Source organism: Panicum virgatum, chromosome 1N (assembly GCF_016808335.1).
Source record: "Panicum virgatum strain AP13 chromosome 1N, P.virgatum_v5, whole genome shotgun sequence".
NCBI classification, from domain to species: domain Eukaryota; kingdom Viridiplantae; phylum Streptophyta; class Magnoliopsida; order Poales; family Poaceae; genus Panicum; species Panicum virgatum.
This window is the reverse complement of record NC_053145.1, coordinates 46166671-46190443: the sequence shown is the minus strand read 5'-3', so window position 1 is coordinate 46190443 and position 23773 is coordinate 46166671. Positions and strand designations below refer to the sequence as shown.

General features: G+C 43.1%; 1 protein-coding gene and 1 long non-coding RNA gene across 4 annotated transcripts; both read left to right on the top strand.

Moving 5' to 3' along the window:
• The first annotated feature begins 4022 nt into the window (after nucleotides 1–4022).
• LOC120656131 lies at nucleotides 4023–7836 on the top strand. The gene is made up of 3 exons (XR_005667819.1): nucleotides 4023–4161; nucleotides 7414–7496; nucleotides 7611–7836. It is a non-coding gene; the product is annotated as an uncharacterized LOC120656131 (long non-coding RNA).
• Nucleotides 7837–7871: 35 nt separating this feature from the next.
• Nucleotides 7872–13723, top strand: LOC120656130 (homeobox-leucine zipper protein HOX7-like). Of its 3 annotated transcripts, none has more exons than XM_039934153.1 (6): nucleotides 7872–7994; nucleotides 8067–9019; nucleotides 9200–11699; nucleotides 11855–12114; nucleotides 12931–13010; nucleotides 13129–13723. In XM_039934153.1, exons 3-6 carry the CDS (start codon nucleotides 11420–11422, stop codon nucleotides 13493–13495), a joined length of 987 nt encoding a protein of 328 aa, XP_039790087.1. In that variant the 5' UTR covers nucleotides 7872–7994; nucleotides 8067–9019; nucleotides 9200–11419; the 3' UTR covers nucleotides 13496–13723. The 3 variants fall into 3 exon arrangements, with proteins under 3 accessions (XP_039790087.1, XP_039790089.1, XP_039790088.1); XM_039934155.1 differs by having other exon boundaries at nucleotides 8067–9320; nucleotides 9702–11699; XM_039934154.1 differs by having other exon boundaries at nucleotides 8067–10388; nucleotides 10422–11699.
• The last annotated feature ends 10050 nt before the right edge of the window (nucleotides 13724–23773 follow it).

Sequence of the window (23773 nt, the reverse complement as noted above, 5' to 3'; positions counted from 1 at the left end):
CCGGGCGCGCGTCGACGCCGACGACGCCTCGCTCGGGCTCAGTACCCCTCCAGCGCCCGCATCGTCTTCGGCGGCGACCGCATGTAAAACTCATGAGGAAAACACTTCCTTCACATAGGGCAAAGATGTTATTTTCCAACTCCGTTAGTGCTCGTTCCGTCCAGAAGGGCACACAGGTAAACAAAACTAAACGCGAGGGTATAGAGATGCAAATTCTATTTTCAAGGATATAGGGGTAAGTGGTATTTAATATGAGAATACCTAGGTAAAGGACTCATCAAGGAATCTTTAAAAGACCTAAAAAGGGGATTTCTGCCCCACCCCATAAGTGGGCCCCACTGTGGACCCACGGGACCCACAAGTGGGTTATGGGCCCACCGTGGGCCCCATAGGACCCAACAATGTGGGTCCCACAAGTGGGCCCCAATATGGACTCACAGGACCCACAAGTGGGTTATGGCCCCAACGTGGGTCCCACAAGTGGGCCCCACTGTGGACTCACGAGACCCAAAAGTGGGTCCCACCGTATGTGGGGCCCACGGAACCAATTATATGTTTGGCCTACTACAGTTAAAAAAAACCCTCTGAAATCTGATAAAATCAACTCACACTCTATCTACGTCACTCCACATAAAACCATATGAGCTTTGGTGAAATCAATTTACACTCCACGAACAACAAGTCCACAGAAAACACACCAAGACTTCTACAGAACCAACCCGCTTAATTTATATCGTTGACGGGTTAAATCGGCTCACACATTTACACACTGCATAATGGGCTATAACACTGCCTATAATAGAATATACAAGATAATCCCTACCTTTGGAAAAAAACAAAGTAACTTTGTTGTCAATTATACTCAAACTCATTTATATAGTCCAGCCCATACTCAGTTAATTTCAGCCTACACTTAATTTTATAAAAAACTCCTTGAACTTTATCAAAATTAATATATAGTCCAGCCCACACTCAGTTAATTCATAAATATCATTTATTCAAGCCACCTGTTCAGCAATTTTACGAGAACTCTCTCGATCCAACTACCTCTCAGGTAACTTTATGACGACCAACCCACGACCCATGCATTTTTTACAAATCCAAGCTCTACAGCAATTAACCCATGCTCCATAGACTTTGCAAAAAAGCTCCCAAAATCATGACGATCAACCCGCGGCCCCTACATTCTAACTAAGTAATAATACACTAAAGTTTCTATAAATTAATCCATGGCCACGATCAACCCGCGGCCCCTACATTCTAACTAAGTAATAGTTTTTATAAATTAATCCATAGCCTAAAATTTCGCGAAAAACATTCCCAGCCTTCGTACCAATCACTGGGTTACAGGTTATGGCGCGGCAACGCCGCGCCGGTCTTTCTAGTCTTTAAAAGACCTAAAAGGGGGGGATTTCTGCCCCCACATTGCGCCACGTAGGCTGAAATATCTCGGCCGTCGGATCGCGCGTGAATGGCTCAGATTGATCCAACATATAGGTCCCACATATGGGCCCCACATATGGGCCCCACCGTGGGCCCCGTAGGACCCAACAATGTGGGTCCCACAAGTGAGCCCCACTGTGGACTCACGGGACCCACAAGTGGGTCGTGGGCCCCACCGTGGGCCCCCGTAGGACCCAACAATATGGGTCCCACAAGTGGGCCCCACTGTGGACTCACGAAACCCAAAAGTGGGTCCCACCGTATGTGGGGTCCACGGAACCAATTATATGTTTGGCCTACTACAGTTTTAAAAAAAAACCTCTGAAATCTGATAAAATCAACTCGCACTCTATCTACGTCACTCCACATAAAACCATATGAGCTTTGGTGAAATCAATTTACACTCCACGAACAACAAGTCCACAGAAAACACACCAAGACTTCTACAGAACCAACCCACTTAATTTATATCGTTAATGGGTTAAATCGGCTCACACATTTACACACTGCATAATGGGCTATAACACTGCCTATAATAGAATATACAAGATAATCCCTACCTTTGGAAAAAAACAAAGTAACTTTGTTGTCAATTATACTCAAACTCATTTATATAGTCCAGCCCACACTCAGTTAATTTCAGCCTACACTTAATTTTATAAAAAACTCCTTGAACTTTATCAAAATTAATATATAGTCCAGCCCACACTCAGTTAATTCATAAATATCATTTATTCAAGCCACCTCTTCAGCAATTTTACGAGAACTCTCTCGATCCAACTACCTCTTAGGTAACTTTATGACGACCAACCCACGATCCATGTATTTTTTACAAATCCAAGCTCTACAGCAATTAACCCATGCTCCATAGACTTTGCAAAAAAGGCTCCCAAAATCATGACGATCAACCCGCGGCCCCTACATTCTAACTAAGTAATAATACACTAAAGTTTCTATAAATTAATCCATGGCCACGATCAACCCGCGGCCCCTACATTCTAACTAAGTAATAGTTTCTATAAATTAATCCATAGCCTAAAATTTCGCGAAAAACATTCCCAGCATTCGTACCAATCACTGGGTTACAGGTTATGGCGCGGCAACGCCGCGCCGGTCTTTCCAGTCTTTAAAAGACCTAAAAGGGGGGATTTCTGCCCCCACATTGCGCCACGTAGGCTGAAATATCTCGGCCGTCGGATCGCGCGTGAATGGCTCAGATTGATCCAACATATGGGTCCCACATATGTGCCCCACCATGGCCCCGTAGGACCCAACAATGTGGGTCCCACTGTGGACTCACGGGACCCACAAGTGGGTCATGGGCTCCACCGTGGGCCTCGCAGGACCCAACAATAGGGGTCCCACAGTGGGCCCCACTGTGGACTCACGAGACCCAAAAGTGGGTCCCACCGTACGTGGGGCCTGCGGAACCAATTATATGTTTGGCCTACTACAGTTTTTTAAAAAAACCTCTGAAATCTGATAAAATCAACTCGCACTCTATCTACGTCGCTCCACATAAAACCCTATGAGCTTTGGTGAAATCAATTTACACTCCACGAACAACAAATCCACAGAAAACACACCAAGACTTCTACAGAACCAACCCGCTTAATTTATATCATTGACGGGTTAAATCGGCTCACACATTTACACACTGCATAATGGGCTATAACACTGCCTATAATAGAATATACAAGATAATCCCTACCTTTGGAAAAAAAAAGTAACTTTGTTGTCAATTATACTCAAACTCATTTATATAGTCCAGCCCATACTCAGTTAATTTCAGCCTACACTTAATTTTATAAAAAACTCCTTGAACTTTATCAAAATTAATATATAGTCCAGCCCACACTCAGTTAATTCATAAATACCATTTATTCAAGCCACCTCTTCAGCAATTTTACGAGAACTCTCTCGATTCAACTACCTCTCAGGTAACTTTATGACGACCAACCCACGATCCATGCATTTTTTACAAATCCAAGCTCTACAACAATTAACCCATGCTCCATAGACTTTGCAAAAAAGGCTCCCAAAATCATGACGATCAACCCGCGGCCCCTACATTCTAACTAAATAATAGTACACTAAAGTTTCTATAAATTAACCCATAGCCTAAAAATTTATGAAAAACATTCTCAGCCTTCGTACCAATCACTGGGCTACAGGTTATGGCGCGGCAACGCCGCGCCAATCTTTCTAGTGTATAGCTAAGCCGAGACAGGCGCGTCGACTGAAAACATCATGCCATCACGGGGGGGGGGGGGGGGTGGACAGTTGATGTACGAATGCAACAGGTGAGCGAAAAGGCAAAAACTCAGAAGGAACTATAAAAATGACGTGGTCGGCAGGATTTCGAACCTGCGCGGGCAAAGGCAACATGATTTCTAGTCATGCCCGATAACCACTCCGGCACGAGCACTGCGATGCCAATTTTTCGATTTTATTATTTTAAATTGAATACTTCTGAATTGATACCCCTACTTGCTGGGCCTACAAGGCTTTGCCGGCCCATCAAACGCTCTTTCCTCCGCCCAAAAACACATTCGTGGCGCGTCCACCGAGGCGGCCGGATCGGGGCGCCACCACCCTGCCCCGCGGCTGACCAATCCATCCCGGCCTCGGCGCCTCCCCGCCGGCCACCCGCTTCCCCGTCCACTCCCCCGAGCAGCCCTTCGGATCCAGCGGCACCCCTCGTCCTCCTTGCGGCCGGTACGCTTCTGCTCCTCTCCTCGATAGATTTTTTTTTTCGCTCGACCGTTGCTTCGGCCTGCAATGACCGTGCAACGCTTCCCCAACCTGCTCGGCCGCGTGGGCTGCAATGTGGGTTCGGAGTGGCCGAGGGGGGGGAGAGGTGCTACGGCGTCCTTGCTCGGTTCGGTTTAGCGGTTTCGGGTAGGCAAGGTCGTGCGATGTGTATCCTTGTCCTTCATTAGTCACTACTCACTAGCGTTTAGGCTATGAGCCTTTGCAGTTTCGTTTTGTTTGGTCAGTATATTAACTTGCTATGTACGATCCGCCCCACCCCAGTTTGCCCAATTTCGTTTTCTGTGTTCAGTGTAGTGATTTTCTGTGTATGGAATTACGGATCATGGAATCAACACCACCCGCTTGATGACTGTGTTTACGGCAATCACACATGATAAAATATCTGTACAAGACAATCAGTGATGTAATTCTACATACTTGTATGGTTCTGTTTGTAATAAAATAGAGTCATGGATGGGAACCCTGTGTTTGCGTGGAAAGAAAACTATATGACTCACTGTCATGCTATATTAAAGTGATAATGATGACTTATGCTGTTATTGTAATTCATTGGAATAAGTATCCCAGTGATGTTCTTATCGTGCACGTACTCTTGCTTCCTAGAAAAGCAGGTTTTACTGCAGCTAACGAATTTGATCTTGCACGGCAAACAGATACAGTTTCTATTATTTTCCATCTGGTGATCTAAATAGTTGAAAATGTGCACACCATTGGGAAGTTAGATCCAAAATTTTCTGAACTGTCATTAGACCTGTGCTTTCCAACAACATCATAAGGTCTACCTTTTGAGTTCTTGGACTATGTCTCAAGACTCCATTGCACTATTGTGCTTTTCCCTGCTGAATTTCTGTTGCTTCTAGGGGCCAATTTGGCTTAAAAAATTTACAGTGACTACCTTTATCCAAGCGCCCCCTAGGTGTTTATATTGTAATTTTTTGAAATGTCAAAACCTTTAGGACTTTTGGGGACTCCCTTTCTATAAGTAGCCATCTATATCCATGTTCAGGTAGTTGAAATGCTTGGAATGGATGCTCATTTTTATGGATGAACAAAAGGTTTTTGAGTTATCACATCGTCCTGTGGCATTGGGGTTACGTGTACGCCTGGAAGCCTCGGTGTTGTGACGTAACTAAAACCTTGTGGCGTCGGGGGTATGCATGGACACCTAGGCGACGACTCATAAACCATGGATGAACATGACACCATTAAATTGCAATATGGATTAGTTAACTCACATGTTTAGTTGCTGAGTCAATATTAACATAGATTAATTAATAGTTTGCTTCTGAAAGAATATGCCCTGGAACTAAAGTAACCTAGAAATCAACCTTTACAATTGACAATATTAGTAGTGCTCTTGTAGTGTCAGTACTCAGTACTTTATTCTCTTGACTTCCTGTATACCAAGTTTTGGTTGCAAGCTTTTAATTCGCATCTTTCAGCAAAATTTTATGTTTCTGCCAATTTGTCCTCAAGAGCTACAAACCATCAGAATAACTTGTATTCTTATGTGCACTACATACAAGACAAATAGTTGAAGAATAGTTCAAGAAATAAAGGAGGCAAATAATATCATGAAAGAATTTGAATGAGCTCACTAAATACCTCATTAGCAGGATATAAATATTTGTTCCCCACGTGATATTCTACACCTTAGGTGTAGCAGTTTATTCTACACCAATAGCTAAAATGAGCAGAATTACTGAACAAGTTTTCAGTAGTTTAGTAACCGGCGAACTATTACTGGACATTGTTCAGTAATTTGGTAAATTTAGTTCAGTATTTTAACAATTATTTTTGCTAGTAATAGAAGGTGTGTGTAGAATAGTATTCTACACCTAGGGTGAAGAATAGCACTGCCATATTTGTTCTTGTAAGTATATTTGAGGTATTATTATTTTTTACAGTTGCTTCTGGTGTCAGTTCATAAATTAATTCAAGATAATAAGCCAATCAGAGGTAAACAGTTTTAGAAACATGTTCCAACAGTTTTAAGCTTATCAGAGCTTAAAATTGAATTGTTTGACGTATAGGTAGTTTCATTTAAGAACGTCTATCTTTCTTGAGTCTTTGTTTGTTTGATTTGATTAAAATCAGCAACGTCATCTTAACAGCCCAAAATCAAGAATTATTGGGTCTCCTTAAGATCAAGAGCCTAGTCACTTGTCTAGAATATCAATATTTGGAAATGGTCAGCCATAGATCATGAATAGAAAGTGTAAAATTTCCTGAACAACCTGCCCCTATGTGCTTGATTTTCTAAGGAGTCAGTTGGCAAGCACTGTTCCTTTTCTTTTCAGCTTTATTAGTAAATAAATGATCACTGGGAAGTCATGGAGCAATTTACTATTCAAGCAACCATGTTACATGTTCAGTTGGTATATATTGCACATCAGTTTTGTTAGTTGCGTGGTAGCATACTAGCATTCTGATCTAAGCCATCATGATCTGCTTTTAGAATTATTATACACAGATAATAATTGACGGGGAGTCCACTTCAATTCCTGTAACAAACACGCAAGTTACGCTAGCAACTCATGTCATGTGCTTCTTAATTTCAAAACAATAATTGTGTGTGAACAATAGATCTGTACGGAATATTACAATCATCATATCTTATAAGGCATCCAATGCCCGTACAGAAATGCAATGCATATTCATTTCCCATTCATTGACATCATACGTTCTATATGTGTAGCTTTGTAGGTTTTCATTATTATAAAATTAGTGATTATATAGCTCAAAATGTATGTATACTATTATAATCATTTGTTGTTGTCAGCTAACAGATCCTTTCTTCTACCTTCAAAATATGATTCAAGTTTTCAATAGCAAAATGTACGTTGCCTAGCTATTGAAATTTGCAAAGTCAAAGTTTTACGCAACATAAAGAGTAGTGCTAGAATTTCTTGATTTTGTTTATTTTGCATATCAAAGTTCAGAGGACTTTTATTTACTTTCCCTTGATTCGGTTCGATCTATATAGCATTTAGCTATTCATATACTGGAACACTATACATTATGCTGATATTGTTACTAAAAATATGTTTGTACTGTTTCTGTACTTTAGCATCGCAACTTATATCAGGGCAATTTATGAGTCTGTAGTAATGACCTTCAGATACATTAGTTGTTTCTTATTACATATGCAGTCCCCCTTCAATAGAGATTAATTGGTAATATTACTTCTTAAAGTGATGCTGCCACCAGTCCTTTGTTGACTTGGATTGATTTTTGAAGAAGATAGGCAATGCAAGTAAGCTTCCAACAGGCCTGAGGTATGTGGGTCCTGAAACCATCTTTTTTTCCATTGATTGATTGAATGCCTTGTGCAAAAGCATCTTATGCATACCAACTTGCACTTACTAAACAGCAGAATATACCTTTTGCAGTTGCATGCCTGAATAAACCTAACAGAACCAAAGAAAGCTTATGTTGGCAAAAACAGAATTTGATTTATGTGCATATCTTCTATCTTAGCAAGGTAAAATCTTGAGTGTTGCAAAACACTTCTTTTTCTAGCACAAGCCACAAAACATTTTTGAAATAATAAGGGTATGAGCTGTGCTTTATTTCATTAATAGAGAGAAGAGAATAAAAGTACCCAAAAAAGGGGGTGGGGTGGGTGTGTGTGGCGGGGGGGGGGGGGGGGGGGGGGGGTGGACACAGCAAAGAGGCCAGAAACTCAGTGGTTGATGTTTGCGGACTGAGTCCTCAACAGGAAATTTGAGTTTCTGTCAGTTGAAGGCTATGCATCCTTGAGTTTTTTGAGAAAGGTTGGTGCCAGTAATTTCGAAGTTTAGAACTCTTAATCTATTGCGCTTACAATTTTTTTCTTGAATATGCAGGAGAGATGCATACCATATCATTAAAGAAGAAATACACTTACAACTTCGGGCACATTCTTTTCTAAGGCTAGTTACATATGCATCCCTACCCTCTTACACTTAGATGGCTTACCACTAACAAATCAGGCACTCCTTTATCCTTCGGTTCACATAGATTTTCTGTGCATTTTATCTCCCTTGTCTGGTTTACTGTGGCTGACAAGGTCAAGATAACGGAAATCTATCAGGTCAGAGGCTGATATGTGATCACATAAGTTGCTTTATGTTTTGCTCCTTTGCTAATGTTGAATGGAAGAAATTACTAGGAAATATAATTTCTGCCTCTTTACCCCAGCATGAAAGGCAGGAGCGAATATGACATATGGCTGAATCAAGTCCAACAATGATGGCTCTTTACGGTTTTTGAGGTCCAGATTTTGTGCAATCTTTGTGCTGCATCACAGTGCCTGACTGTGACACACAGAATAAGCTTCCCTGCTAGCAACTAGCATCGCTCTACATGTATAGTCAGGCATCATCTTTCTTTGCAGAGTTGAACTGTATTCGCATGTTGCATGGTTTTAACATGTTCCCACCATTCCCTTGTCTTTCAGCCTTGTGGGTAGTGAGGAATGGGCTTTCCTCAAAATGCTATGACATGTATTGGTAAAGAATACATGTTGAAAACCTCGAGCTAGTTTCTAGCCCGTTCATCAAGTCTCCAGCTTCTCGAGACCCAGCCTTCAGAATGTGACCCTTAAAAAATAGGAAAAAGATAGCTATTATTGCTTGAATAGAAAAATGAGAGAACCTAACTTAGTAAACAAGTTTCTTGTAATAATTGGTTGAACAAAAAGTAAACGCTAAGAAATGTATAAACACTCAAAAGTATCCCTTTTCTGCATGATTTATCGATTTCATTGTATGAACGCTGAAGGTTTCTAGCACACAATGATGTGTCATGAGAACATGCGGTACAATTGTTTGTAGTTCTTTTGTGTTTACATTAACTTATTTCTTCTTAAAACTAATTCAATGCAAGAATTTCCTAAATAATGCTACAGACCAATAGAACTTCAATACTTTATTGGTTGTTATGTTTAATCATAAATGCCAACAAATCCATCAAATAAGGAGTGCCTATATTTTTTTAGGTAATGTTCCAGTGATGTTGTTGAATGTGTTGATACTTGCTTCCACAACCACTTAAAAAGGAGCTTTTGATTATGAAGCCATAGGTCATAAATTTTGTTTCAAGAAAATACTCAGAATAAGGTAAAGCCTTAAGAACTTTTGAAGTCTTATTATTCTTTCATGGTGAATTATATTGAGATTTTTGGAGAGAAGAATTAAAGAAATTTTGTCTTGACATCCTTACGAGTTTATGTTGAGTTTAACTGTGCACCAGAACAAATCATCTTGTTTATTTTACCTGTTATCTTGGTGAGAATCCACCAACTTTTCTGTCCTATTAATTTCAGACCTGTAGGTTGTCAAGAGACAATTGGTCCTTTTATTTTATAAGCTAGACCTTGCCAATCAACCATTTGTTGTATTATATACGTAAAGTATATGGTCAAACAATATTGTACACATACTACTGGTTCTATTGTCAAACAAAGCTGTTGCTGAAATTTTACTGAAAGCAATGTATAGGTTCTTTTGGGCATGCAACCTGCCAGAGGAATTCTTGCTCAAGTTTTCCTTTTCCTGGTATGACGGGCACAGTCCTTAACTCTAATATCCAAATAGGAACTTGAATTTGTCATGATTGGATCACATCTGAGCATATGTACTGAATAACTGCTGTAGTAATAGTCAAAAGCTGCTGCAATATACATTATCTGAATTGCAGGATCTTTGGTTGAGCCAAGGCAATACTGACAAATTCAGTTTACAGTAATCGTGGTGCATTCATGCTTGTTTTTAGTATCAGTGAGGTTTATCACTTATATGAAGTGCAGAAATGCCTGCTAGCTTAGTGTCATTCACCTTAAATCTATCTTCTATGTTGAAGTTGTGCTTCCTAGTCCAGTTATCATATAACAATTAGCATGCACATGTTCCATATCAATTTTATTGGATCCCGCCAGAGAGTCCGAGTCATCTAAGCAGAGCCCTTTAGATTGATTATGAAATGTGGAGCTACAAAAACTGTACTCCATCTGTTTCGCAATGTTTGTCTGGTCTGCTTACCTAGGTGGCATATTATTTGATTAAGATTAAATTGAATTATGTCAAAATTGTAAGTTGTAACATTGATAGATAAATAGTCCATCTATCCAAAAAGATCAAGAAAGGACTGATTTAAAAACTTAGCTTTTGAACCCCCTAAAGTCCTAGGTATATGGACCAGGCAAACATTGTGATACAAAGGTTGTACTTGCTACACGGCGCAAGGGCTTCTTGTCCATACACTAGGCTCCAGTTTCGCATCATGCCTCATGGGTAACTTTATTTTTTATAAATTATCTAGAGTCGATCAGTTCTGCTTACAGATTATTGCAGTTCAGAGTTTGGTCGTACAACGTTCATCTCAATCTCATTGCTTACATGTGATTAATTCAATAGACATTCCTCCCTTGTTTTTCTATTATAAGTTATTCCGCTATTTTTATTCTAATATATTGTTCTATGGCGGTCTTCTCATAGTTAAGGAAGAGATAACGTTTAAGAAATATTTCAAAAGTGCAACTTCAGAACAATAACACTCTGCATCATTGTTTCTACAATTTAGATACAGAAGCATATTCAACTTTCAACCATGCCTTTTCTTTCCAAGGAAAAGTTGCCAAAGAATCCCCCCTCCTTTTTTTGACTAATTTCCTTTTCTGCAATCCAATCAGTTGATATGGTTCTTTGCAGCTAATTAGCAATGTTCAGAATGTTTTAGATAAATTAGATACTGATGCCCCTATCCCCAAGGAAAGAACACAGATTTCTGGTAGCTTAATGTAGTAAAAATGGTACAAAGAAAATCACCATTATCTGGCAGAGATGCAAATTGTAATAAGCAAACTTGAGAGCCACATGGAATATATTTTACAAGCTCAATTAGGTTGCGTCCTGTGAGAATTTGTGTGGAGTAACTCATATAGAAAGTACACTTGGGAAATCCTCTTTAGCATTGCACATTCTTCCTAATAAGAACCTTAAACAAATGGAAAGGTAATGGTACATAAATCTCTAGTCACAACAATGTTTAGCCTGACTGCTCCATATGAAGCATTTTAGTAATCCAATCTATTATCTTATTCTTAACATACTTGGTACTGTTAAGTTGGTCAACCCTATGATTAGCTTAACAGCACTATATATATAGTGCTTGCTAGTTGCTTCCTAGCTCGTTTATTCATGTCCTGCCTACTTGTGCCATGGAGCTTGAGCTTAGTCTAGGGGACTCTCCAGCTCCGGTTAAGTGCACTTCCACACCTGTGCTGACACCTACACAAGCAGGCAAAGAATACCATGAGCTTCTGCTGGAGCTAGGCGTAGGAACTGCCAGAAGAACTGGACAAGACAATCAGAGGACACCCACGCAACCAGGAGAAGATGCGCAGGATCAGGAAGATGACGGTGAAGCATGTTTTCGCATAGAATCACCTGTCGAGCTAAGCCTCGGCTGCCGGCTGCTGCCTGCCTCAGCAGAAACAGGTACACAACAGATTATATGTGCAAACTAGATGTTAGTTTGATTGGTTCTACCTTCCAAGTAGATAGGCACCTGTATAAAATAGTTTGTGGTCAAGTACATAAGAGCTTCAGAGCATGTAAGTTCTTTGGATGTTGATGAGTCCTTTTCTGTATAGGAAGTGCGAATTCAGAGGAGTGCAGACGAGGATTTGTGGTGAACACTGTTGTTGTGGATGGAGAATCGGTACAAGGAAGATCATTGTCGACTTCGTCCTTGCCAATGGAGGTTCCTGTTCGGCAGGCAGCTGATCTGGAAGGTGCAGAGGATGAGGAGAATAGTGGGGTCGGCGGGGGAGTGAGGAAGAAGCTAAGGCTGTCCAAGGAACAGTCTGCGTTCCTAGAGGATAGCTTCAAAGAGCACAGCACACTGACCCCAGTATGTGTCCTATCCTGTTGTGCTTACTGTATTTGCTGTATCTGTGGAACAGAACTTGCATGTCCTATCCCCCATAAGGACATGGTACCTCAACAGTTTTGGAGATATCCTTGACATGTTAAGATTTCTAAAAGTGCACCATGTGTGCGTTCCTGTTTCTCTAAAAAGTTGTAGGCAATGATGCCTAATCCAAAGCTATAAACTAAAAATGTTTTGTGGCGTTGCAATATAATCAGAAAGTGCTTGTAGACTATAACCCAATGATTTTCTGGATTTTTTTTATTTTTTTTGTATAATAGAAAGATTAATAGCTGTTTATGTTACAGCTCAACAGCTGCGGATCATTTTGTATGAATATCTTATGGTCACTGAGAAACCATAATCTCTTTCCTTTTGTTTTTATTTTTTCTTTTCTTTTTTTTGCAAAGCTAAACTTATAGAGTAGAGATATTACCCTTGGAAAATTCAGTTCATGTATTGTCCTTGATGTGAAGTTATGTAAGAGTTAAGTGCATGCAGCCCTGGTGCATGAGCATATATATGCATGCAAGCACACAGTTATGCGTGAAACTGTTCGAGCGTGTTTGTTTTTACTGAGAAAAAAGTTTCTTATTCTAACAAACTGTAAGGTGGGTTTAATCTAAAAATTAGTATTGGAAATCAACTGGTGAAAAGGTTGAGATTGGTAGCTATTATAGACATCAATTTTTTTTTGTTCTTTCACGATAAGCTGGGGATGGGTAGTGGGTGTTGCCTGGTTTTGGGGATTTGAAGGAGAGTTTTGATCAAATATTTATTTACTATTGTTTGGCACAGAAGCAGAAGAGTGATCTAGCGAAGAAGCTGAATCTTCGGCCACGCCAAGTGGAGGTCTGGTTTCAGAACAGAAGAGCTAGGTAATATAATGGCACACCTTTTTCAACGGCCACTTCAATATTCATGCTTAAAGTTAAGCTAGTGTGTGACAGTTCCAAATGCCCTAGACTCTCATCTTTTTTCTTTGTTACATCGCAGGACAAAGCTAAAGCAAACCGAGGTGGACTGCGAGTATCTGAAGCGTTGCTGCGAGACGCTAGCGCAGGAGAACCGGAGGCTCCATAGGGAGGTGGCGGAGCTGCGTGCCCTGCGGACCGCCCCGTACCCCTTCTACGGCCATCTACCTGCTGCAGGGTTCAGCACTGCCCGCATGTGCCCCTCGTGCGATGCCAAGGTCATCACAGCTCACCATCCCTCTATCACCCCAACATCACCGGCGGTGGCACCGCCGTCGCCTGTGTCCACCTCGTTCGCTAGGCCTCACTTTGGGCCCTTCACCGTCGTCCACCCCGTGCTCCGCCGCCAGCGACCTCGTGAGGTGCAGGCCGAAAGCTCATGTGCATAATTGTAGTTTCTGTAGATTCTATACTGTAAATATATCGCTACTTCTGTTCAACCAAAGATCAAAGTTACCATTAGGGATCGATGCATGCATTGTTACTGCCCATAGAAAGAAAGGTAAACTTTGTATAATGTGTGTAGTTGAAAAGTAGACCCGACAAATTGATGTTAATTAGATGATGCAAAGGATGTCGAGTGTGTCCCATCTCGACCAGCAGATTTGGATCGATCCTGTCGTTGTACAATATGATATGGCTTGTGGAATGTGGAAGTAAGAAAATCTATCATCCCGGCATGTAAAGCTGGGTTTTGCCATTTGTGTGCCGGTGGCGTGTGCTATCCTCTTTTTTCCTTTTTGTTGAAGCATCGATCATGAGGTGTGAGCCTGTGATCGACACTGACCATGAGCATTTCTTGCTGGGGCAAGAAACGTAAATGGGCGACGCTGCCCCGGCTGCCAACCGGAACCCTTGAGCTTTGGATGTGTTACTACGTGTGGCACACTGAAGCATCTCTTCGTTGTTTTGCGTACGTGGTTATTGTTCCCGGAAGAAGCTGCTGTCGTGTGCTAATTATTATTACCGGAGTTGTTGAACTAATCAACAGTGGCATCATGCATCGCAGTGTCTCGAAAGATCATATTGTTGCAAGGATTGGGTCGGCGAAGAGATGAACGGATGAAAGAAAGATCTATCTCTCCCATGACGAGATTTAAAATATAAAAAAACACGCCACGTTTGCAACGTGAAGTTTTCTCATGACATCTGCTTGGTGTAGAGAAGAAATTGTCTCCGCTTTAGGAGCTAGCTGAAGGTGGTGGGTAATAATGTGACCAAAATATCTGGCGCCGACCCTAATCAGCAGGTAGAGGACGTTAACCGATACTATATTATGCACACATCGAGCTGTTGACATTTATTTATTTGTCACCTATAAGAATGGCACCTGTCTTTATGTATACGCACGCACTCTACAACATGCATTATGCTATAGCTTTACTGAACTTTCGATAGGAGTTTATTTTTACAAAACTAAAAGCAACAGTCAAATGTACGCATGCATAGCAGACTTTGTGGTGCATGGCTATGTTGTAGTACTTTTTATAGGAGGCCTGTTTGTTCGTTGGTCCAATTTCTTGCCAGACCCGCACACCTCTGACTGAATGAACTGAAGGTCGAAGCATGCAGCATGACACTCCTCAGTTACCAAATTTCCAGTATGATGATGACACTTTACTGAGAGTGGTCTGAGAATTCTAGTTTTAAGTTCTAGAGATCAGTACGTAATTAATCTCGTACGCGAGTAGAAAGGGACAAGGGTGTTACCTGCCAGCGAGCCGGACGGACAAGGAGGAGGTTTGACAAGGGCCGGCCTCTCCACGTGTTGACAGGCGACCCGCCAGAGTAGCATTATATTCGCCGTCACCGCTTGATTGGCGCGCACACGTGGACGAGGACGGCGACACGTGCGCCCCCTCGCAGCCGCAAGGATTAATTGGTGCTCCGATTGATTGATCGCGACCGTCCGGCCGGGTTACTACGACGTACCAACTGATGGATGGATGGATGTGATGGGTTCAGGGGTCGCATGCATATGCACGGAGTGATGGATGTATTATTGTGCGACGGGCACGGTGCGCGGCTCCAGCGGTGGTGCATGGACGATGGGTCGTTGTGTCGATCTTTGTTGCCTCGATCTCGTGACAGGCCATCGCGGATCACATTACTGCTGATCGATCGACGACGTTGTCTTCATCCAGCCAATACGTACTCCCTCCGTTCTTTTTTATATGACACAGTTGATTTTTTTTTCAACTTAGACAAATATTATTTAATTAATCAATTAGTTAAATAAAATGAAATGAGTACCTTTACATCTATTATCAAGAGTCTCTTGAATCTAACTTAAAGATTTGGCTATTTGCATAAATATTTATAGAAAAGACGAATAGTCAAATGAAAAAAAAGTCAATGGTGTCATATATTTAAAAACGGAGGGAGTACAAATTTATTATGTGCCGGCCAGAGGTTATGTACCAGTGATGGTAGTAAGGTCGCCTCATGATAAAATGGTGATGCATATGCATGGCTAGCCACCTTTACCTGGTTGGGTTGGAGTAATGTTGGATGGATTTGGCAACACTACTATGAAAGGGTTCTAGGGATGGGTAAAAATGTATTTTTAGGGATAGACACAATACACGATTCTAGTTTCGCTGCTATAAATATTATTTGTAGGGACGAGTGTAACAGAATCGCCTAAATTAAGCCGGTTTAAGTGCGCTAACTATCATTTTAAGTATTAATCAAGCCACCGCGCACTTAAAACGGTGTAATCCAGCAGCTTGCTGGGTTAAGGATCGAAAACACCGGAAGTCTCTCCCGAATGCGAGCACAGATGATTACATGCAAACAGAAGTTTCTCAAATTTAAATTACAAAATAGAGCTTAACAAAATGAGTTTATCTAAAATATCAGAGTTCAAAAAGCAGCGGAAATTAAATAGAAGTTTGATTCAAAAATCACGATACTACGAAGACGTGAGGATGTCACATCGAGCCCACCAATGTGAACCCTGTTTAGCTCCAACTAGCAGCTACCTGAAAATAGGGTAACAACAAACCCTGAGTATACTAATATTCAGCAAGACTTACCCGACGCGAGTATACTTAGCCCACTATCTAGACATGAAAAACTTTTTGGCTCTAGAGTTTATTTTGCTGAAAAGCTACTAATACTAGATCCTTACTTTCAATATTTTAGCTCAATTTAAGTTTATCAAGTACCAACTAGATTTGCCTAAACATCTAGAGCACGCATGGTTGATCACATTATCTTTTCAGAGTACCACAGCCAAACATTCTCAGTTCAATCTCATTCCACTTCTTTACAACGATGTGACGAAGTGACCAAGGTTCTCTTAACCGAGAGAGACGGCGAATCGATCCGATTTAACCTTGCAAGGTGGACCTAACACACACGTCACATATAGGCCCCGTCGGACCCTACGTGGCAACCCTTCACATATGCACACCGAATAGCCGAACTACCCTGTGACCCGGGACTGCTAGCCCCACCGATACCAACGAAGGGTCAGCCATGAGTTTGTATACTAGCTCCACTGGTGAAGACAGTATCAAGTCCGCCTATCGGTGCACATATGGTACTGAGCTTACCGGTTTCGACTAACTCCTACTTCCGGTATGTGGTTAGTACTGTTCAAACTTGGTCAGCACGGCCAACAACGATACGGTCCTCAATCGACACAGGCGGAGGCTCACTTTCCATTCATTCCATGCCCAGAACCAACTTTCCTCCGCTCGGTCTCCATTTTTCCTTTCTTTTCTCAATGCTTCATTATCCAGTAACTTTTCCCTAAGTAACAAGACCTATATCGCGCGAGTGACAGGAATCACTCGACTTCTATCGGGTCCCTAATTAGCAAGCATTTCTAACGGTGCTTGTATACTAGTAGAGACTCATATGTACTTAGGGAGAAACATGCATACTAAGATTTCATTCAACTCCTAGAAAACTTAATGCACAATACTTAAATAATAACATTGAATACTAAAAATAGAGGTTATGCTCCGGGACTTGCCTGGGTTTGACACAAAGTCAGTGTTAGTAGAAACAAGACCTTGGGCCCTTCCGACCTTGGGCCGGGCCTTTAGTTGCTCCAGCTTGATAGCATCTCTGGCCCAAGCATGACTCAAGTCGGTATTTCCATCTTCTGGATCGGCCCACCAGTACACCATCTTCTAGCTCGGCTTCAACTTTGTCCTTTAGTTCCACACGTCGCGCATCTAGTGTACCTAGATGATATGCAACGATGCAAATGCAATGCGATTAAAGGAAAGACATGACTGGGCAATCATTTATCGAGCAAGCACCGCATACACACTCAAAAGGCAAACTGGGTTGGTGCTACAATACGAGAGTTCATTCAAAAAATTTAGGCTGAAGTGTTTCCTACTAAAAAGCATTACTAGCTTGCTTAGAAAAGGCTAAGCAAAGATATAAAGCAAGAAAGAACAATTAGGACAATTTATTTAACCAGCAAGGCATAAAAGTAAAATAAATACAAGCAACTCATGAACTAGTTCTCGCGAGGTTAACATAACTTATACAAGACTAACTTATATTGTTGGAATTAACAAGCAACCATGATTTTCCAGCATTTACTGATAACAGGAGGTAATTAAATTTAACCCCAACATGACATACAAGTTAACTTAACTCAAATCATTGCAAGCACTCACCAATAAGAATTTGCCAAACATGTCTAGTCAAACAAGAGTTAATATACTTCACCCAGAAATGACATAACTTGATGGATTGAAATATGCAGAAAAGAATGGCTTAGCAATACTTTTGGAAAGTGAAAGATATAGCTAGAAACTAAACAAATGCAAAAACTTAACTTGAGGACATGACCTAGCAACCAAAATTTACTAGCATGATGACCTATTGATAAAGCATGCAACAATATTTTGCCAACATTTATTGACAACAGAAAACATTTAATTTAGCCCTAGAAAGACAAACAGAACAAAAATAGATTTACAAACATGCACATAGCTTCTGGTTTTGGTATTTTTACAGTGAACTAAATATGCAAACAGTAAGCTACTGCATAAATTTTATAATTTTTTAACATCTAGAACTGCAGATATTAAATAGAAAACATAAACAAGCATTAACCATGATTAAATCAATACATCATGGAAACATTAAACAAACAGTAGGCTAAATATTTTTCCTAAGTTCTACATGTCAAAATAAAGCTAACCCAACAGGTTTTATATTTTTCTTATGCTCCAAACTCCATTTATGTATTAAACAAGCTAAAAAGGCATTTATCTAGCATAATTAAAACTGCACCCAAAAAGTTGTCAAACAACACATTGCATGGTTCTATATTATAGAGAATAAAAATATGAATCTAACAAAATTGGTTTTGCATTTTTAGCATTTTCCTACTATTTTCTACGGATTTTCAAAGTTTCAAGCAATTTGGTCCATGAAGAACTATTCATATGAGTCATAGACTTCGCAGAAAACCGCCTGGACTTTATTCAATTGCTGCAGGAGGTCCTTGGTCACATACAGAGCAGGGAATGGCTTAGGGAAACGGCGATTCCGGCGATGGGGGTGCTCACCGGTGGCGAGGGAGAGGTGGGGGAGCATGAGGGACTCGAGAGCTACCTCTGGGTGGTCTCGGTTGATGCCGGGGTGGCCGGAGGAGGGCCGGCGACGGGAGCAGGCGGCCGGCGGCGGCGGTGAGCGGCCACGGCGAGGTTCTGGCGGCCGATTCGGGGCGGGCTCGGGCCGATGAGCACCGGTGGGGCGTGAGGAATCTCGTTGCCGGCTCGGTTTGGGAGGAAGAGGGCCGGAGGGGAAGGCTCCACGGTGAGCTGTCCATGGCGGGCGGCGGTTTCGCCGGCAAGCTCAGCTCGCGACCACGGCAGCCTTGGCGGCGATGGCGCAGGACGCGCGGGCAGCACAAGGCGGCGTGCGGCGGCTAGGGCAGGCCCGGCCTCGCGACCGTGGCGGCGCACGCGCGTCGCGCGCAACACGCGCGGGCGGCGTCGTGGCGAATTTGGGCACGGCTCTGCTCAGCTTGTCTGTGTGTGCATGGATGGTTCGGGAAAAGATGAGGCATACACAGAGAAAATATCAGGACCCATGAACAGTGCACGATTAGTACTAATGATCATGTTAAGCTCCTAATTAATCCTAATTTAAGGTAACTAGTGCATGGGGTGTTACAATGAGTAACGTGATTACCCATAGAAATATGTTTGTAGGGGCGAGTCATCGCGCACCCACCCTTACAAATCCATTTTCAGGGGTGGTGAGAGGGTGACCCGCCTATGGAAATGTCCAGCCCATCAAAAAATTTGCAGATTTGAATTTAATTTTTTCGAATCTATTTCCCGCTATTTTTTAAATTTTAGATTTCCGCCAACTTTGAGGTATCAAGCTAGTTCACGATAGAAAGTGATCGATATGGAACATGTTTTATAAATTTCAAACAGAAAAGAAAAACGCCGCAGGCCGGAGTTGGCCTCGTGCTCCGCCCATCGCCAGAGCCGTGTCGTCCCACTTGAGCCCCCCATAGTGTGGTCGCCATCTCTGTTCTCCTGGCCACCGGTGCGGGTACGATTGCCACTAAAGATGAGGAGGAGTGGCGGGAGGAGCAGGCGCGGGACCTGGAGCCGCGTCGCTCCACTCGTCGTCAGAGCTGTGTCAGCCCGTGCTCCGGCCTTCGCCGAAGCCACATCATCTGAGTTGCCACCCATCATGCACCGTTGCTGCTCCGCCGTGCTGGCAGCAGCTCCTCCCTTGCGCTGAGCTGCCGCTGCTCCCAACACTAGCAGTTGCTACTCCCTAGTGCCGCGCCGCCACTGCTTCCCTATGCCACACCGCCACTCATCCCCTGTGCCGGAAGCTGCTGCTCCCCCGTGCCGCCACTACTTCCCTGTGCCGCGCCGTGACACCGCTCCTTGACTCCGTATGCCACTATGGCCCCGCGTCGGCCACCCTGCGCCCTGCGGTTCCCCTCGCGCCGCACAGCCCTTTTAGTGCCACCGTAGTCCCCCGCACCGTTGTGGCTTCGGGTGGCGGGGGAGAGAAGGGGATAGTGAGGGAGGAGTGGCTCCATCTATAGATGGCCAACGAGCCAGCCCGGCCCGGCCCGGCACGACGTCGGGCCGGCATGGCCCAGTACTGGACGGACAGACACGGGCCGACGGGCCTACCGGGCCGTGCCGCTCCGTGCTTCGTGCCTGGCCTTCAGCCCAGGCACGGCCATATGGGCCGTTTTACGTGCCTGCCTGCCCGTTTAGCACGGCCCACTTTCCGGGCCGTGCCAGCCCACGGCCCAGTAACCTCAAAATACCTCAAACAACTCACAATTTTTGACTCAAACCAATTTAGTTCTCAATTCAGTTCACAAACACATTACACATCAACAGAATTACAAGACTAAGACTCCAAGTCCAAGTACAGAATAGAAACATAACAAGACTCCAAGACTCCAAGTTTAAGTATATGACAATTGAGACAGAACATATCAACAGAAACAGAGAAGACAACACAAGCAGAGATAACCAAAATGAGCTGATGTGCAATGCTGCCTCATTAAAAACCTTTCTAGGTAAAACTCACCCTTGTGAGAAACCCTAGAAAGGAAAAAAGAATGCAGCCAGCTCAGAGTCTTAATTAAGTTAATCATTACAGTCCACAGTGGCATAGTTCAAATGGCCACCCAAATGAGTTCAAATGTTCACTCATCTCACAGCAAAAGCCAAAAGGTAACTCTTAGTCTCTCAAACTCTCAAGTCTCTCAGCTCACAGCCTCTCCACCACCACCAGTTGCTTCTTCTTCATCAAGGAACAGATTGTCAAATGCCTCCTCAAGCTCCGTGTCCTCTGCTTCATGTTGTTTCCTTCTTGCTCTCAGCTCCCAGTCCTTGATGCAGGTGAGCATCTCCACATTCTCTGGTGACAGGAGCCGTCGCCGCTCTTCAAGGATCCTGCCAGTCAAACTGAAACAAGATTCGGAAGAGACAGTAGATACAGAAACTGACATGATATCTCTAGCCATTAAAGATAGGATTGGATAGGTTAGCTTATGGTCACGCCACCAGAGAATTAAGTCAAAATCATTATCATAAGCAGTGACATAGTCACTGTCTAAGTAAGTTGTGAGCTCACTAACAGCACCACCAGATGAGGAGGAATAGGTAGGGGGAGGACCAACAACACCTGGACCAGCTTGGTCTCCAAAGATCTTTGCCCAAGCTTGCTTCTTCTTACCTGAATGAGTTGATGGCTGTAGAACCCTTTGAGACCTTGCCGCACCAAACTTACTCTCATATTTTGTAAACAGTTTATACATTTCAGATTTGACTTCAGCATAGTATAAACTGTAAGAGGCTCCAGAACAATCAAAAAGCAATTGCAGCACATTATAGAATCTTTTTATCTTAGCTCTAGGATCAAGAATGAAAGCATATGAATAAAGCATTGGTATGTCCTTCCAATATTTAAGAAATTTAAGCTTCAATGGACCAACAATATTTCTAAGGTTATGATCTCTTTCAGCAGCATGCAAATGAGAAGCAATCTCTAAGATATGGTGCAAAACAAGTGGACTTGTGGGATAATAAATACCAGATAAAACTAAAATTGAATCATAGAAGAGTTGCAGAAATTCCATTACCTTTTCAGCAGCATACCAATGGTTTCTAGTCAACAGTTCTGAACCATAATGAGAATTAATGAACACAGAAAAGATATCCTTGTATGGAATCAAGTGTTTAAGCATAAGATAAGTGGAATTCCATCTAACATCCATGTCCAAGCCAAACTTTCTAGGTCTAACACCCTTAGCATTACAATATTCTTTAAACATTGCAATTCTTTGATTAGATGAGTTCAAGAAATTAATTGCAGTTCTAAAATCCTCTGTAACAGGTTTCAACCTCTTCAGTCCAGATTTGACAATCAAATTAATGATATGACAGGCACAATGTTGATGCACAAGACAATACTTACGCTTATGAGGATCAGAAGGTGTAGGTGCAGGATCTAAACCCAAGTAACCAAAGAACATAGGTGTCAAAGTCTCCATAGCCTTAGCATTAGAAGAAGTATTGTCTAGGGTGACAGCAAAAAATTTATCAATCAAACCAAACTCCTCAACCACACTACCAACCCTATCAGCAATGTTTTCACCAGAATGTTTAACCTCAATCAGTCTAAAACTAATAACTCTTTTCTGCAACTCCCAATCAGCATTCACATAATGAGCAACCACACTAATATAATCCTCAGCATTACCAGACCCAATGTCTGAAGTTGAAGAAACAGAAGAAGAAGCAGGCAACACAGATTTCATAAGCACATCACGTCGATCAGCAAACAATTTACCAAGATCTCTAGTGGTGCTATGTCTAGAAACCTTAGCAAACCGAGTGTTATGAGCACGAATAATGTAATCCTCCCTGTGTCTCACCTATGCCTAATGGAAGGTCCAGTCTAGCAATCAACCGGCACAACTCAGTACGAGCTACAACAGGATTATAGACCCAGTTATGAAAGCCATCATGATTCAGAGCTAGCCTAGACTGGACCCTTTGAGCATGATCATGTTTTTTCCTACAAGATGACTGGTGCCTAATCAAATGGCCAGTACCAGCAGAAAATCTAGTAGACAATCGCTTACCACACATGTTACAGACAGCAGTAACTCTAACATCATTTTCCTTAACCTCCTTAAAATCAGCCCAGACACTAGATTTGCGCTTACTAGAAGATGTGGTACCATGAGTTTTGATGGAGCTGCACCCTGCCGCCGGCTCGGCCCCTTCTCCACCGTCGCCGGCATCGACATTGATGATGTTGTTCGGAACACCGTCGTCACCGACATCGATGCCGAACAACGCCGCAGCATCCTCACGGACGTCATCATCATCCTCGATTTCCAGGTCCTCCGCCTCCGCCTGGGAGTCAGAGCCGTGGTGGGGGAAAACATCCGCCCCGACCATGGCGACCCCAAGCTCGGACGGGCCGGACGGCCGACCCTGCCCTCCAGCACCGTTCCTCAACGGTGCACGCTGGTGGCGCCTGGCCATGTCTAGGCCAGAGGACGAAGACTCGTCATCAGACACCGACCTGCAAAGCAACAGAGAAGAAAAGTTAGAGATCTGGGGTTAGGATGAGCAGATCTACGGTTAGGGTTAGCAGATCTAGGGTTAGGGTTTAGGGTTTGCCGGCATACCTGCGCATCCGGAGCCCGGTGCCGGAGAGGACGAGGGAAACCCAGAGGAGACGAGACAAGCACCGATTAGAAATAAGAATCGACGGCGAGCGGCGGAGGAGGACAGTACACTAACTCACATAGTTCGGTGAGATAGAGAGGACAGAGGAGAGGAAGGGAGAGGAGGGAGAAAGGAGCCGAGGAGAAAGGGGTTAGTTAGCTCGAGGCAAGGTGGAGGAGCGGCGTCGAGGTCACCGGAGCCGGGGACGGTCGGAGTAGAGCGGCGGCCGAGATCCAGTCTCCAGACACGAGACCGAGAGCGAGAGGCGAGAGGGAGGCGGAGAGCGAGTGGAAGTGGAGTGGCCGGTTAGGGTTTGGGGGGGGCTCGGTTTTATATGAAGCGGGGGTGGGGCGGTTTTGGGCTGGGCCGGCGCGACGGGCGACCGTTGGGGGGCGGGGGGGAGGTGGTTAACGGGCCGCCACCGTGCTGACCGTTGGAATGGGTCGTGCCTGT